The 17,275-nt window shown below is 52.1% G+C and overlaps 1 protein-coding gene across 1 annotated transcript; it reads left to right on the forward strand.

Annotated features, from left to right (window-relative positions):
- Window positions 1-745: 745 nt before the first annotated feature.
- On the forward strand, window positions 746-1,705 carry LOC125541709 (uncharacterized). The gene has a single exon (XM_048705053.2). It carries the CDS (start codon window positions 876-878, stop codon window positions 1,536-1,538), a length of 663 nt encoding a protein of 220 aa, XP_048561010.2. The 5' UTR covers window positions 746-875; the 3' UTR covers window positions 1,539-1,705.
- The last annotated feature ends 15,570 nt before the right edge of the window (window positions 1,706-17,275 follow it).

A 17,275-nucleotide genomic window follows, 5' to 3' on the forward strand; every position in this document is an offset into this window, starting at 1 on the left:
TTTCCGGCGTGTCTGAGGTGCTCTTTCGTGTGTTGTTTGGTTGCTTTGAAGCCGGAGCTGCGATGGAGCGTGTTCAGGTGGTGACAATGATAGTCAGTCGGTGGTCGTTTGCGAGGGCACGGTCGGCGCAAGTCCTACATATTTCCCATGTGAAGCTCGCTTTTAAAGTTGGAGTTGTCGGTCGCTCGTGCGTGTGGCCACCTGTTGGCATGTGCCGTCATGGCTTCTGTGTAGCCATTTGCAGGTTGGCTTCGATGATGGACTCTACGGTGAAGTCGGAGTCGCTTGTTCAGGGCAACCGGTGACGACGATGATGCTTGTGACTCCTCGGCAGATGTCTTTCTTCTTTGCAGCTCTATGTTTCATGTTGGCCGGTGATGTCCATGTCGTATGGGTTGGATTGTATTGGTTTAGCCCGATTTTTCGTTAATTAACGGAGCAATTTTAACCAATGAAAATGGCAAGCCTCTTATACCTTATGTAAAAAAATTACGGGTTGTGTGGGTCGGCTTGGAAGCCAGAACCAAGCGAAGCCCCAAGTTTGGATCCAAGCCGAGATGTCCCCCAGTCGTCGTGGTGTCCGCGCACGTGCACGGCTCGTTACCGTGCACTCCTACCACGCCCATCCACATGTGCCCTTGTCCGTGGACAGGAACCAAGAAGGGAATGGGTTGCCCAGCTCAGCTGCGCCTGATATAAAACAAGTGTTTCCGCTCGCCTCGAGATCCCCACTCCACTCTCCTCATATACACTCTACTGGCCAGTTACCGAGTGCTGCAACAAGCGAGTGAACACACAGCATCGTCGCACGCCACTGCTTAGCTTAGCCAGAGAAAAGGAGAAGCCGATCTGATTCTGCTCTCATCACACACACCATGCCGGGGAGAGAAGATGGAGCCTCCGCCGACGAGGAGAGCTCGCAGTGCAGCAGCGGCTGCCAGTCCGGCTGGACCCTGTACCTGGAGCATTCCGGGTCAGGCCAACAGCAACGTCGCACGCTGCCATATGTGCAGCCCGGCGACGTCCTGAGGCAGATGCTGCCGCAGGTGGAATACTCCGACGAGGAGGAGGAGGATTCTATGGTCTCCGACGCGTCCTCCGGCCTGCCGCCGCACCTGCGCGGCGAAGAGGAGGAGCTGTTGCAAGTGCGAGGTCAGACCAACATGCCTTCACAGCAGCGTCGGTCGGCCTTCGGCGGCGACCAATGCCACTCCGGCTGGGGTGGCAGTCGTCGCACCGCGAGCCTCTCTGGCTCCCGTTCCTTCGTCTCCACGAGGTCTCGTAGTTCGGGCGAGATGAGAAGCAGGAAGAAGAGGAGGGCCGTCGTCCAACGGCAGGATGAGCCGGCGACGCGTCGCCATGGTGTCTTCGACGACGACGATGATCTCCACAACACCGCGAGTTCGTCCGGCGTCGTCGCTCCCGCAGCAGTGGTGGAAGCTATCAAGGATGGCATGGACCTGCAGCCAAGCTGCGCCTGTGCCTTCTCGGTTCGAAGCACCGGCATGCAGGGTCTCGCGATGCTGCACCATAACTGATGAAGTATAGCTAGCTAGGGAACGAGAAAGGCCTTGTTTTGTCGGCCGCATGTATAATCAGATCGCTCGATCATAGCCTCACAGTTCACCTAGCTTGTTTGTTTCAAGTTATATGTACGAAGCAAATCGTCCGTAGTGGAGACAAGAACCAACAGTTTTGATCGATCTTCGTGTACTCCTAATTTTCATTACCAGGTTTTGCTTGTTTACTTTGCGTGTCTTCTTGTGCTTCCAATACTTAGGCCTTCTTAGCTATAGCCTATAGCCACACGTGCTTCCAACGAAACGCATATGCACATGCATTTTGGAGAAAAATCCTAAGACTAATGTAATGGTGTTATGAAAAGCTTTAGGTCTACTTTTTATTTCCCGGCTGGTGGGTCAGCATCGTCGACAATGTAGAACATGTCTGGAGCCAGCCAGAAAACGCCAATATCTTATCTTGAATCCATCTCGTCTTTACCATTACTCCCTTCCGTTTCAAAATAGATGACCCAACTTTATATTAACTTTGGAACTACCTTATAATCTCCGGTCGCCTAAGAAATTTTAAGAGAAGGGCCTGCATAAATGGTACTATGTACTACTGTAGAGCCTCTGTTTTGTGGTCAGGTGGCGTTCCGATTTTTCTCCTCCACTTAGATTCATTTTTTTTAGAGATCCAGCCTTTTTTTTAGAACAAAGATGCTAGGGGCATCCGGCTTTAAATTAATAAAGCCCTCAACATAGGCAGCGTAGCAGAACCACATAACCCACACTTTGCAACAGACCAAAAGCGAAAAAGTCCAGGAGAGCAAACTAAACCGGAGACGGAAATAAGTACGGTACAGGGCGCGACCGGCCTAGCGAAACGAGCACGCAGGCTCGGCTGAAAGTAGAACCAAAAGGGGATGCCCATCCCTATGAGCCAGTAGACGACGTGGACGACGGGGCGCGGGACTCGGCGTAGACAGAGCGGAGGCGGATAATCGCATGACGATGAAGATCAGAGTCCTGTTGCCTTCCCAGCGGTGTCCATTGCTGCAAGAACACGATGCATTTGAAGATAACGTCAGCAGGGTGCGAGGGAAAAACACCCTCAATGGTAAGCTTGTTACGAATATGCCAGATAGCCCATAACATGGCCGCCACACACGTCCACATGACCCGCCGCGACGAGCCTTGAAGCGAAGACAAGGAAGACACCAGCGCGGCACGGGAGCTGGGGTCCCAATCCACCCCCGCGGCGTCGCGAACCGCACTCCAAGAGAAACACGACAGAGGGCACCGGAAGAAGGCGTGATCCGCATCTTCCGGCACCCCACACAAAGCGCAAGGGCCAGAGGTGGGGCCATTGCGCTTGGCAAGGTTGATCGAGGTAGGAAGGCGGTCTTGGCAAAGTTGCCATAAAAAGACTTTGATCTTTAGAGGGATTTTAGCCTTCCATAGCCCCATGGCAGCCGAAGGAACCTGGCCGCGGGTAAGCTCTCTGTATAAGGACTTGACAGAAAATTTGTCAGAGCAAGAAAGCCTCCAAGAGACCGTGTCCGCGGAGTCAGACAGGGGAACATCCGCAATCAGCGCCCGAAGGCGATCCCACTCTGCCATCTCCGGCCCCGTTAGTTCTCTCCGAAAATTGATGTAGGGTGGAGATGAGCTAAGGGCCGAAGCAACCAATTGGTTAGGCTCAACAGCAATGGAGTAGAGTTGGCGAAATTCGGACCAAAGAGGTTGTTGGCCAATCCAAAGGTCAAGCCAAAACCGCGTGGAGCGTCCGTTGTTAACCCCGAACTTCGCACCCCTGGCGAAGAAGGGTTTAAGGGCTTGAATGGAGTTCCAGAAGGGGGACCCACGAGGGGCCGCCTCAAAGAAACTCCCATTCGGGAAGTATTTCGCACGGAGAAGGTCGATCCAGAGGCCAGTCTCACCCTGAGACATCTTCCAGATCCATTTGCGCATGAGTGCAATGTTCATCAGCTTGAAGTTGATGATCCCAAGGCCCCCTGGGCTTTAGGTCTGCAAACGGCCTGCCATTTAACCATATGGTATTTCCGTTTAGGACCCGCTCCTTTCCAAAAGAAGCGGGACCGCGGGGTATCCAACTTAATGTGTACCTCGTCCGCCAGCATGAACAAACCCATGGCAAACATAGGTAAGGATGAGAGGCTGGAGTTGGTTAAGATAAGTCTAGCCCCTGAAGACATAAATCTCCCTCTCCATGGACACACCCTATCCGCTACCTTGGAGGTGAGAGGTTCCCAATCAGCGATCGAACACTTCTTCGCCGCGATCGGGAGGCCGAGGTATGTGAACGGAAATTGGCCAAGTTTGCAATTGAGCAAGTTGGCAACCCGCTGGCTCTCAGCCATGTCCATCCCTATGGACATTACTTCACATTTGTGAAAGTTGATTTTTAGCCTCGACATGAGTTCGAAACACAGCAGAATGGCTTTGACCGTTGCAATACTGTGAGTGTCGGGCTCGAAAAGGAGGAGTGTGTCGTCCGCGTATTGCAGGTGAGACACCCCCCCGGGATCAGGTTGCCCATCACTCCCCTGATGTGGTCAGCCATACGGGCTTTGTCTAGCATGGCGCCCAAGACGTCGGCCACAAAATTAAACAGCAACGGCGAGGCTGGGTCCCCTTGCCGCAGCCCACGCTTGTTGCGAAAGAAGTTCCCTACTTCTCCGTTCACTTCAATCGCCGTTTGGCCTCCCGAGACCAATTGCATCATACGGTGAACCCAAACCGACGAGAATCCCCGGTCCAGGAGAACCTGTCGGAGAAACTCCCAGTTCACGCGGTCGTAAGCCTTTTCGAAGTCCAGTTTCAGTAGGATCACGGGCTGACAAGCACGTTTAAGGGAGTGCACAATCTCATTTAAGGCCAGCGGCCCTTCCAAGATGTTGCGCCCCCGAATAAAGGCCGATTGGTTCCTACTAATAATACGGTGAGCTACCGGAGTCAGGCGGGTCGAGCAAGCTTTCGCATAAATTATAAACGGAACATTAATCAACGCAATAGGACGAAAGAGCCTAATATGATCCGCGCGCAGAACTTTGGGGATCAGAGAGAGAACCCCAAAGTTTAGGCGAGAGATATCTACCGTTCCCCGCATAAAACCATTGCAAACGTCAAAAATAGGCCCTTTGAGCACTTGCCAGAACCGTTTGAACATCGCCACCGGCCACCCATCCGGCCCGGGAGCGGTGTCCGATTTCATGCCCAGCGTCGCCTTGTCAATCTCTTCCAGGGTGAAGGCCAGACCCAGGCCCTCATTTTCCACATCCGTGACCCGCAGCGCAGGGTCCCACACGTCCGCCCTAAGCCGGGCCCGGGATTCCTCCCTGGAACCCATGAGATGGATGTAAAAATCATAAATGTGTCGTACGATATCATGTTGCCGCAAAATGAGCCCCTGCTCAGATTGCAAGCGCGGGATTGCACATTTGCGACGACGGCCATTTGCATAGGCGTGAAAAATACTTGGTATCCGCGTCACCCTTGAGCGTCCACTTGATTCCTCCACGTCTACGCCAGTACTCCTCCTCAGCTCGGAGGAGGGACTCAACCTGGGCCTCAAGCGCATAGCGCTGAGCCCATTCTTGCTCCGAGAAGGTCTGCACGTCTGCCACAGCGTCCATCTGAGCAAGGTCAGCAGTCAAACGCGAGCGAAGCAACTTATCATCGCGCCCCTGGTTAGCCCCCCACCCTTTAAGGGCCGCACGCAGGCCCGCCTGCAGCAATCCAGAACTCCATCGGCCCGCGTACGCGCCCGATCCGGGCGACGCAATTCTCCCAATTCGATAGGAAGATTTTCTCAAAGTCCGAAGACTCTAACCACGCGGTTTCAAAGAAGAAACGAGGACTGCGTTTTAGCCTTTCCTCCCCCGAGGAGAGAATGAGGGGGACGTGGTCCGACCCTATCCTCGTTTCGGCGTGCAAGGAGCAAAGAGGAAACAGCGCCTCCCACTCCGGGGACATAAAAACCCTGTCCAAAACCGACCGCACCGGTGTAAGTTGTTTGTTGGTCCAGGTATAGCGTGCCCCCACGCGAGCCACTTCCCTAAGGGCCATAGCTGCAATTGCACTATTAAACATGGACACCCTTGTCCAATTAATAATATCATTGTTTTTATCCGCTCCCGAACGGATTAAGTTGAAATCCCCTCCCACAAGCAGAGGAAGGTTTCGCGCGCCCAAAGACGCAACCTTTGCCTGGAGTTTTCCCAAGAACTCGAGCGAGCGCGAGTGATCGGCCGGGCCGTAAACCACAATCACCTCCCACTCGCGGAGAGTTGCACGGTGGCGCACGTGGGCCGACAGAAAGAAGCGGCCAGCATCCCATGCCACCACCTCCAGGGAAACTAGGTTGATGCCTAGCAACATGCCTCCCGAGTGCCCGACCGCCGGCACCCAATGCCAAACAAAACGCTCCAGCGGGTCAACAGTTAGCAGGTCCCGATGATTGAAATCAGTCTTGATGGTTTCCTGCAGGCCAACTACATCGATCGCCTCGTTTCGAATGAACTCTTTTAGCTGGGTCCGCCTCCCAGCGTGGCCGAAGCCCCGGATATTCCAGAATATGTAACGCATTAGATAATGCGATTGCGGAGGCGGATACCGCGAGCGGTCACCGCTTTGGCCACGCGCCGTGTCTTGGCAAGACGACGGTTGGAGGGGGACGACGCAGCCCCTGCTGCTCTATCCTCTTGATCGGGCCGCGCAACAGTCACCAGAGAAGCCCCTGCTTCTTCTGCGACTGGCGCAACGCAGGCCAACGCTGCCTGGGCGAGCGCGGCCTGCGCGATTTCCTTAGCACGGATAAGAGAAAGAACTTCGCGCGCTTCCCCCTCGTCAGACATCCTAACACCACTATCCGCTAAGATACCCCCCAAGCACTCATCAGAATAATCGTCGAAGATCGTAAAGCGGGGCACGGGATTACCTTATGGTGAAGATCCAGCCTTTCACCATATATTAAACAGAAAAGTCGTGGGAAAACAATGCGAGTAATCAAAAGATCAGCGTGGATAAGAGAAACACAAAAACGGGGCGGTGAGCTAAAGTCTCTCCGCCTAGCTGGGTCCCCAGAGGAGAGGGGTCTCTAAACATGGAGGCACAGCAAGGCGCCAAAGCTCATTGTCTCTCAACTTCGGGCTTTTGTTAAGCGCATTAACAGGTTCCATGCAAAAACAAAACTAAATTAACAGGTTTTGGATGAATTTGGCCGGTGGATCCCGGCAAGGTTTTGGAGAGAACATTGATTAGCATCTCCAAGCTTGCATTAACTTGTTAGACATCAAGCTGCAGTTGCAAGCATGCCAAGTTGCAAGACAAGTCAAAAGGACGTAGGCGCGGGAGGATAGAGACGCGAGGATGCTTCCTCTCCCTTGTTTCGCTCGGCTCGATCCCGTTCCCGTTCCCGTCGCCTCGTGCAGCGCAGCCACGTTTGACCCGGTCTCGCGGCACAGGCACACGCGTGCGTGGCGCCATGTGCGCGGACATCGGCAGTGGCGTCGGCCAGCCACGCCACGCACCCACGGCCGTGCCGTGGCACATGCCGCTGCAGCCGGCCGTCCGGCGCGCGCACGGGGGCTCACGTGGCGCGCCGCATCTGCACGCGTGCGCACGATCGGCTGCGGCGTCGGCGTGCTCGCTCACATGCGCCGTCCCGGCGCCCCAGCGCTCGCGCATGCGCTGCGGCGGTCTTCGATCGTGCCCCGTCTCCTCTGATCTTAATTCTCATGGAATGGTGCATCGGCTCTTGTTTATCCTTGCTGGTGCCCCGAGCCCGATGCACATGCACGCGTATGTGCCGTGCTTTTGTGTTTTATCCCGGTGCGTGCACGGAGTACAGTACAGTACAGCGCGGCACTAGCTAGAGATGAGCACGAATCCAAGGTCGTACTAGTACGTACTGAGATGCAATTCAAGTGGCTTCTCGCGGGAATCCGGGTCTGTCATATGGCATGGCACGCGGGGCGGAGGCTGTCCATGTTCGATGACGTGGGGACCTGGACACCTGGTCGCGCCACCACAAAGTGGACACCGCCAAACTGCTGCCTGATCTGTCTTGATCTACAGTGCTGTATGCACATAGCAGCCCAGAAGCTGAGCCGAGCCGAGCCGAGCAGAGCCCGGATGTTGCTACAGCCGAGCCATCCAAGTCGGCATGTCTGGCATGCTCTACCCCTGTTGATGCTCGTTTTTTCGAGGGTCTAGCACATATGCCCGTGCGTCACAACAAGAGAGATATTTTTTTACGAGAAGCAATGGGAGAGAAATGATTTGTCCTCCGAAAACAACCTCCGCAGCGGTGATCGACAGAGCGAGGAGTTGCGGTCTTTTCGTTGGTCATGTTTGGCCCATAAGATCTTGATAGTGGTGCGGTTGGTCGGTGTCTCACGACGACGTAGCCGGAGGGATTACTGTCGGGGTTATGATCCTGACAATAAGTACTAGGGGTACGGAAGAGGGGCAGAGCCTAGCTACGCCGCAAGTGTAACACTCGGTGTTTACGAGTTCAGACCCCTCTCGGAGGAGGTAACATCCCTACATCTCATGCCCTGAGACTTGTTTTCTCTTGGGGGGTGTGATTACAGAAAGTGCTTAACCCTGGACCAGAGAGAGAAGGTGGCTTATATATAGTGCGTCGCTACCTCTCCACCTCCATGTTGCAAGGGTGAATAAAGTCTCATAACTACGGCAATTACTAGTATAAATAGCCACAAATATGGCAGTTACAGGTAACGGTAGCCTTGACTAAGCTTATAGCCTCGCTTAAGACTACTCAGCCATTGCAGCTCCACGTCGTCCCTTCACCTTCCTTGTCCGAGTGGTGATCGCCGGGCCGACTGGAGGGAAGACGTCCGAGTGCCGTTGGTGCGTCCGAGTGGACTTCCAGTTGTACGCATCCGAATGCGTCTATGGTCCGGAGACCTACCAATGATGGTGTGGGGCCCTAGGCGGGGCCTAGATGATGGGTCCTTGACCCTACTTGTAGTAAGTGACCTCATCATTAGCCCCCAAATCGGTTGATGTTTCGTAGAGCAAGCGGACCGAGCTTCTCGGTTATGTCCGAGTGCTTCAAGGGCTCTTGGAATATGTTTCCGAGTCGTGGTCAGATGCGCCTTGGACGAAAACGCAACAGATTGTGGACTAAAGGGTTTCCGAATGATCGGACATTGTCGATCGCCGAGCAAAACTTGGTGGCACTCATATATCTGTCAGGAGAGATAGGCTTGGGTCTGAGTGTGGACATGCCAAAAAAACCAGTGGCGATGTCGGCGCGGTCTGACTCTCCTGGGAGATGCCACTCTTATCCCAGGGGAATGCCAATGCGGGCCATCTACGAGTCCAAGTTTGATGCGCCTTGGAGCCTAGTGAAAGGGCCAAGTTAACCTACAGAGGGGCATCAAGCTCATCTCATAGAAATCCTGATGGTGACTACAGCCGGGTGTTTTACGTGTTCGAGTGCACGGTCCCCACAGAGGGTGGTCAGTTGGGCTGACAAACGTCCTTTGGGAAAGGAATGGTGGGAAATCAATCGGGTTGATTCGCCATGGTAATTCTGGGATTCGGAATTGAGCGTGCGCGCGCAGAAGCGGTAACATCATGGATTAGTGGGGAAATGGGGCGGGACGCCTTGGTTTTTGCCCCCGAAATTCGCCACGTGCCACGATTGTTTTGTGCGCACTGCCGCCGCGGGTGCCATCAATCCAGGGATCTGCGGCTGAGGATCCGTGGTGTGATTTTTTACTTGAGGTATAAAAGATTTTGGGGCTAGGGTTATTCCCTCAGATCCCCTTTTCTTCTCATCTCCTCTTCTTCACTTCTCCACTCGTCCGCTCACCATGCGTGTCAGAGCACTCGAGGCCATGGCGAAGGACTCCACGAAAAAGTTGGAGAAGGCGAAGAAGTCCACAGAAAAGCTGGAGAAGGCGAAGAAGGCCGAGAAGGCCACGTCGTCGAGCTCGGGCCCCCCGACAGGCAGCGCCTCGGGGGATTGGATCCCCTCGCACATCTCGACAAAGTGGTTAGAGGACCTCATCACGGAGGGGCTCATTCCGACGGATGGGTGGAGGCGTCCCAAGGCAGGCGAGGTCGAGCCGGCGCTGCAGGAGGTCGAGCGCGTTCTCTTGGTGACCCACATCGAGCGAGGTTTCTTGATGCCTCCTCACCCCTTCTTTCGAGCTTTCTTGGATTTTTTTGGGGTGCAGCTCCAGCATCTCCCTCCGAAATGTCGTCTTCTATCTTTCTGCCTTTGTTTCTCTTTGCGAAAACTTCATTGGTTGCCACTCGCATTGGGGTCTCTTCAAGCATATTTTCACGTGCCGGTCAATGACTACAAAGAAGGACTCATCGACTGGTGAGAAGACCCACGTCACCCAGCTATGCGGAGGCTTGGGGATTCAGCTCGGGGATGGCAGTGCTTTCCCAAGATGAGCTTCTCCAATTCCATCAACGGGTGGCAGGGGACTTGTGTTGGGGAATGAGGGAGTCCTGGATTAGGGGGTCTCCGGACAGCCGGACTGTATCCTTTGGCCGGACTGTTGGACTATGAAGATACAAGATTGAAGACTTCGTCCTGTGTCCGGATGGGACTCTCCTTGGCGTGGAAGGCAAGCTTGACAATACGGATATGTAGATCTCCTCCCTTGTAACCGACTTTGTGTAACCCTAGCCCCCTCCGGTGTCCATATAAACCAGAGGGTTTAGTCCGTAGGACAACACACAATCATACCATAGGCTAGCTTCTAGGGTTTAGCCTCTTCGATCTCGTGGTAGATCAACTATTGTAATACTCATATCATCAAGATCAATCAAGCAGGAAGTAGGGTATTACCTCCATTGAGAGGGCCGAACCTGGGTAAACATCATGTCCCCTGCCTCCTGTTACCATCCGTCTTAGACGCACAGTTCGGGACCCCCTACCCGAGATCCGCCGGTTTTGACACCGACGTTGGTGCTTTCATTGACAGTTCCACTGTGTCGTCATCATAAGGAGGGATGGCTCGTCTCGTTGTCAAGAACAACATCACCTCTGGGGGAGCCCTGGCTGTAGGCCAAACTCTCCGACTAGGCGGCTTCGTCATGACCGCCCGCTCGGCCGCTGCGTCGATGATGACTTCTCAGGACATCAAAAATAGCCTCCACGTCGGCTCGAAATTCACCGAGCAGATGGATCCAATGGAGCTCTCCTCTTTGAATGAACTCTTGGATCGCATCGTTGCTCTGGGAGTTGCTACGGACTATGACCGGATTGGGCTTAAACCCGACCAAAGGGAGATTAACTCTCCGTCGGTCACCCATCAGATAGCGGTGGTGGAGGAGGAACGCGGCGAATCTTCCTCTATCCCGAGGACGAACTATGTCCGGATTCCCGAGCTCTCCGAGCCGGATACTCGTCCACGGGAGGACATCGCCCTAACCCTGAACCTAGAATCAGGCAGTATGCCAAACCTGCGGGGAAACATCCCGGAGCCCGAACTTCCTAGATCGGAAACTCCCCCGCCCCTGGGTCTCAGATTGGGTCAAGGTCTGGACTTAAATCCACCCACCCACCCAGATATAAACGATCTTTCCCACATTAGGCAATAGCCCCAAGAGACAGTACATCACTATTGGGCCAGTTTCCTCCTTGTAATGAACAAGGTCAAGGACTATCGCGAGGAAGACGCAATTTCATTCTTTTGCAACAATTGCATGGACAAGGGAATCCTCAATGCCATAAGTCACCGTGACATAGAACACTTCGCTGACTGGGCGGCCATAGTATGGAAGTATTGTGCGATGGAAAGCGCCTGGAAAACCCAAACAAAATTTTGGGATAATCCGGCTCTGACAAAACCCCCAGTCCGACCTAAAAGGGTGCACTCTCATAAGTCGCCCGACTCAATTACAAAGAAGCAAAAGCCCAATACAGGGCGTGGAACCGTATTGGAGGGATGGCTTAGTGGGCCCTGCAAAATTCATAGTACAACGGATACCATACCAACACACGGCCTTAGAGCATGTTGGGTACTCCGGCAGGTGGCCAAGAGTGGCGAGGATCTCCTCAATCAAAACACCACAAAGCACCATCCCATGGGTAACAATACAGTATTGACAGTCTTCGAGACCTTCGCCTCAAATAATAGGCGTAAGCGAGCACTCCGCAGCCTTGCCGAAGTCTGCCATGTGGCAATAATAAATCCATGGAGTGACACGGCTATCACCTTCAATGCCAGTGACGAACCTAAATTCCGAACAGCCCAAGCACCAGCCGCCTTGGTCCTCAGTCCAATTGTGGACGGCTTTCGGCTTACTAAAGTGCTCATGGACGGCGGCAGCGGATTAAACCTCATTTATGAGGAGACTCTTCAAAAAATGGAAATAGACAAAAACTGTATTGAGCAAAGTAGCACGACCTTCCGAGGAATCATCCCCAGTCGGGAGGCACGTTGCGCTAGGAAAATCACACTAGATGTGGTATTCGGCACTCCGGAGAATTACAGGTCCGAAGAAATTACATTCCAAGTGGCCCCGTTCAGTAGCGGATACCACGCCCTTCTAGGGCGGGAGGCAATCACGATCTTCCAAGCCATACCCCATTACGGGTACATGAAGCTCAAAATGCCCGGGCCTAATGGAATCATCACTCTAGCTAGTGATCCGGACATAGCACTCCGCGCCGAGAACAAAACAGCCGCACTGGCCCTCGAGGCATTATCCGAAGCCCTTGTGGCGGAGGAGTTAACCGTGCTGCTCTCCACAGTGGACAGGGACGGCGTGATACTCGACAAAAGATCCAAGTACACCTCTTTTAAACCAGCAGATGAAATAGTCAAATTCCTAGTCCATCCAATAGACCCCACAAAAATAGCATCCATCGGGGCACAGTTAAACCCCGCTGTAGACGCCGCACTATGGGAGTTCCTGTGCGAGAATTGGGACATATTCGCCTGGTGTCCTTCAGACATGCCAGGAATCCCATGCAAGCTGGACGAGCATAGCCTTAACATTCTAAAGGGATTCAAGCCGGTCAAGCAGACTCTTCGGCGTTTCTCCGAACCTAAGCGGCAAGCCATGGGAGAGGAGCCAGCCAGGTTACTGGAGGCCGGATTCATTAGAGAAATAAAACATCCGGACTGGCTAGAAAACCTGGTAATGGTACCGAAGAAGGACAAATCCTGGCACCTATGCGGCGACTTCAAGGACCTTAATAAGGCTTGCCCAAAGGATCCCTTCCCCCTCCCTCGCATCGATCAAATTATCGACGCCACCGTAGGACACGACTCATTGTGCTTCCTCGATGCATACTCCGGTTACCACCAAATTAAGATGGCGGAGTCCGATCAAGCCGCAACGGCATTTATCACTCCATACGGTCCCTTCTGTTTTAACACAATGCCCTTCGGGCTCAAAAACGCCGGTGCAACGTATCAACGCATGATTCAGACATGTCTGGAAAAGCAAATCGGCAAAACAATGGAGGCATACGTAGATGATGTGGTCGTTAAAACCAGACGCGTCGACTCCTTAATAGACGACTTGAGGCTCACATTCGACAATCTCCGAACATACGAGATTAAGCTCAATCCAAAAAAGTGCGTTTTCGGCGTACCCACCGGAAAACTCCTGGGCCTCATAGACTCCAGTAGAGGAGTTGAAGCAAATCCGGCTAAAATCTGAGCTCTGTCGCAGTTTTCTATCCCAACTGACCTCAAGCAAATCCGGAAGTTAACTGGATGTGTGGAGGCCTTAAGCCGCTTTATCTCCCGATTAGGAGAAAAAGCACTCCCCCTTTATCGCCTTCTTCAGCGCACCGAACACTTCGAGTGGACGGACGCAGCCACGGTCGGATTGGAAGAGATAAAAGCCATCCTGGCCACCAACCCAATCTTGGCCGCACCAAACGTCGGCGAACCAATGCTGTTATATATAGCGGCAACTCACCAAGTTGTATGCGCAGTGCTCGTCGTCGAACGAGAGACGGACGGACATAAATTCCCACTTCAAAAGCCGGTATATTATGTATCAACTGTCCTCTCACTCCATGCAAATCACGGTACCCACATTATCAAAAGATAGCATACACGGTATTCATGGCATCCCGGAAATTACGACACTACTTTCAAGAGTGTTCAATCATGGTGGCCTCAGAAGTACCACTCAACGACATAATAAACAACCATGATGCCACGGGCCGGATTGCCAAATGGGCTATCGAGCTCCTCCCGTTTGACATAACATATAGACCACGGCGAGCCATTAAGTCGCAAGTACTGGCCGATTTCGTCGCCGAATGGACAAAAGCCGAACTCCCTAAAGAGTACGGCACATACTCCAATTGGATCATGCACTTTGACAGCTCTAAAATGCTGGCTGGTCTGGGGGCTGGCGTCGTCCTAACGTCCCCCACCGGAGATACAGTCCAATACGTACTCCAAATACTGTATACAGACTCCAACAACGCAGCCGAATATGAGGCCCTATTACATGGTCTCCGGATGGCAGTTTCCATGGCCATTCAACGCCTGGAGGTGCGTGGGGACTCGAACCTCGCAATATCTCAAATAAATGGAGACTTCGATGCCAAGGATCCGAAAATGGCGGCATATCGCAACGCCATCCTCAAAATGTCAGCTCGATTCGAGGGGCTTGAATTCCACCATGTGGCTCGGGAAAACAATCAGGCGACGGATATCCTCGCCTGTATCGGCGCTAAGCGCAATCCTTCCCCACCGTGGAAAGGCTGTTTGAGCCATCCGTGGTATGGGAAGGGGACACCAGTAACAATAGTTCGGACCCGGCCACAACACCAGATACCGAACATTCTCACACAATCGGAGGCTCTGCCATCGAAATAACACCTTCAGCCCACGTGATAATGGCCGTCATCACCCCGTGGACAAAACCATTCCTAGCCTACCTAACCAGGCAAGAACTACCCGAGGACCAAAATGAGGCACGCTGCATAGTGCGGCGATCTAAAGCCTACAAGGTCCACGAGGGAGAGCTTTATAAGAAAACCACTACCGGAGTCTTTCAAAGGTGCATCTCCGAAGAGGAAGGGCGGAAGCTTTTGGCAGAAATCCATGCTGGACTCGGCGGCCACCACGCCGCAGCCTGGGCCCTTGTAAGCAAGGCCTTCCGTACAGGTTTCTATTGGCCGACGGCTCGAGCAGATGCACAGTATCCGGTCCAACATTGAGTCGGTTGCCAGATTTTTGCAAACCAAAGCCATATGCCGCCCACCGCTCTCCAAACAATCCCCATTACTTGGCCCTTTGCGGTCTGGGGGCTTGATATGGTCGGACCCCTTAAAGGGGGAATCCATAAGAAAAAATACTTACAGGTCATGGTGGATAAATTCACCAAATGGATAGAAGCCAAACCCGTTAAAACGGCTGAATCCGGACCGGTGATAGACTTCATATCTGGGGTTGTACACCGTTATGGCATCCCCCACAGCATCATCACTGACAACGGCACGAACTTTACAGCAGACGAGGTAAAACTTTGGTGCAGCAACATCGGCATGAAGCTCGATTATGCTTCTGTCTATCACCCGCAAACTAACGGTCAAGTCGAGCGAGCAAATGATCTTATCATAAGCGGCATCAAACCCAGATTAGTGCGGTCCTTAAAGGAATCAAACATGCACTGGGTAGAGGAGCTCGACTCCGTACTATGGGGGCTACGGACCACGCCGAATCGCACTACCGGATACACACCATTTTTATGGTGTACGGCACAGAGGCGGCTCTGCCTTGCGACATAATTCATGACTCACCTCGAGTGCGCATGTACGAAGAAAAATAGGTCGAGCTCGATCAGCAGGATAGTTTGGACACCCTGGAGGAGCAGCACAACGTGGCAAAAGCCCGTTCTGCATTCTATCCGCAACATGCTCAAAGGTATTAAAGAAGAGAAGTATGGGCCAAAACCTATAACGTTGGCGAACTAGTTCTACGCCTTCCGGAGAAGAAAAAGAACAAGCTCAAGCCCAAATGGGAAGGTCCCTTCATTATTGACCAGGTTCTGACCGCTGGAGCGTACCGTCTGCGGGATGTATCGGACAATCGACTCGAGCCAAACCCATGCAACATAGCCAGACTCCAAAGATTCTACGTCTAGTGCCGGACTCTATGTTCGTCTCCTTACCTCCGTCAATTTTTTGCATATCAATTATCTGTCTTTTCTCTATTTCTCTCTTCTTTTTTCTTCTCCTCAAGGCCTTAAAAGGCTAACTTGTGTCTTGGTTACACAATCTTGACACGCTAACCGCGCTCATTATACCTGGGGGCTTCTTATACAGAAGCTTAATATAACTATTTTTCTGGGCTTTATGCCCCACACATGTGTTATTCTTCCACATGTACCTTTTTCGCCATTATATGCATCGATATGACTTAAGTTTTGGCCAAGTTGGGTTGCCTGGCTCTTGTATTTATGCCATACGTTCTCATTAATTCGGCTAGGGCATAAGGGGAGCACCTCTATGATTGTTACTACCGGGTCAGCCGGATGTGTACCTCAGACTGGGTGAAGCCGAAAGCTAGCGTTCTTAAGGAAATATTCGGTCGATGAGCAAAAGATGACTTTTATTTATTTTGATACATGCCCCCAGATGTTTATAGCCTGCGTCTCTTTTCGTAGTTCGGACATGCACATTAGGGCATGCATACCCAGGGAAAGGAACCCTTAACGGAACTATTCTCCCTGGAAGATGTTTCTTACTATCCATGTAATATAACATAGCTAGTTGGGTACTTGTCTGTTCAAGCACTTATGAATAAGGAAATATAATAATAACCACTTTATTATTGCCTCTAGGGCATATTTCCAACAGTCTCCCACTTTCACTAGTCAATAATCTAGTATTACATGGTAATGGATCTAACACCCATATAGTTCTGGTGTTGATCATGTTTTGCCCGTGGAAGAGGTTTAGTCAAAGGATCTGCAATATTCAGATCCATATGTACTTTGTAAATGTTTATGTCCTCCTCCTTGACTGCATCGCGGATGGAGTTGAAGCGTCGCTTTATGTGTTTGGTCCTCTTGTGAAACCTTGGTTCCTTGGCTTGAGCAATGGTATTAGTGATGTCACAAAAAAGAGTCATTGGATTTAGTACACTGGGCACAACACCAAGATTTGTCATGAACTGCTTCATCCAGACACCTTCCTTTGCTGCCTCCGAGGCAGCTATGTACTCCGCTTCGCATGTAGAATCAGCTACCATGCTTTTCTTGGAACTGCACCAGCTTGCCGCTCCTCCATTCAGAATATATACGTATTCGGTTTGAGACTTAGAGTCATCCGGATCAGTGTCAAATCTTGCACCGACGTAACCCTTTACGATGAGCTCTTGATCACCTCCATAAACGAGAACCATTTCCTTAATCCTTTTCAGGTACTTAAGGATATTCTTGACCGCTGTCCGATGTTCCATTCCTGGATTACTTTGAAACCTTCCATCCATACTTATGGCAAGGCTGACATCTAGTCTTGTGCATAGCATCACATACATGATAGATCCTATGGCAGAAGCATAGGGGATGACACTCATCTTTTCTCTATCCTCTGTAGTCGCTGGGCATTGAATCTTACTCAACTTCACACCTTGCCAGAAAGGCAAGAACCCCTTCTTGGATTGATCCATTTTGAACTTCTTCAAAATCCTACCAAGGCATGTGCTTTGTGAAATTCCTATCAACCATCTCGATCTATCTCTATAGATCTTGATGCCTAATATGAAAGCAGCTTC

Source organism: Triticum urartu, chromosome 2A (assembly GCF_056163025.1).
Source record: "Triticum urartu cultivar PI428250 chromosome 2A, HENAU_Tu73, whole genome shotgun sequence".
NCBI lineage: Eukaryota > Viridiplantae > Streptophyta > Magnoliopsida > Poales > Poaceae > Triticum > Triticum urartu.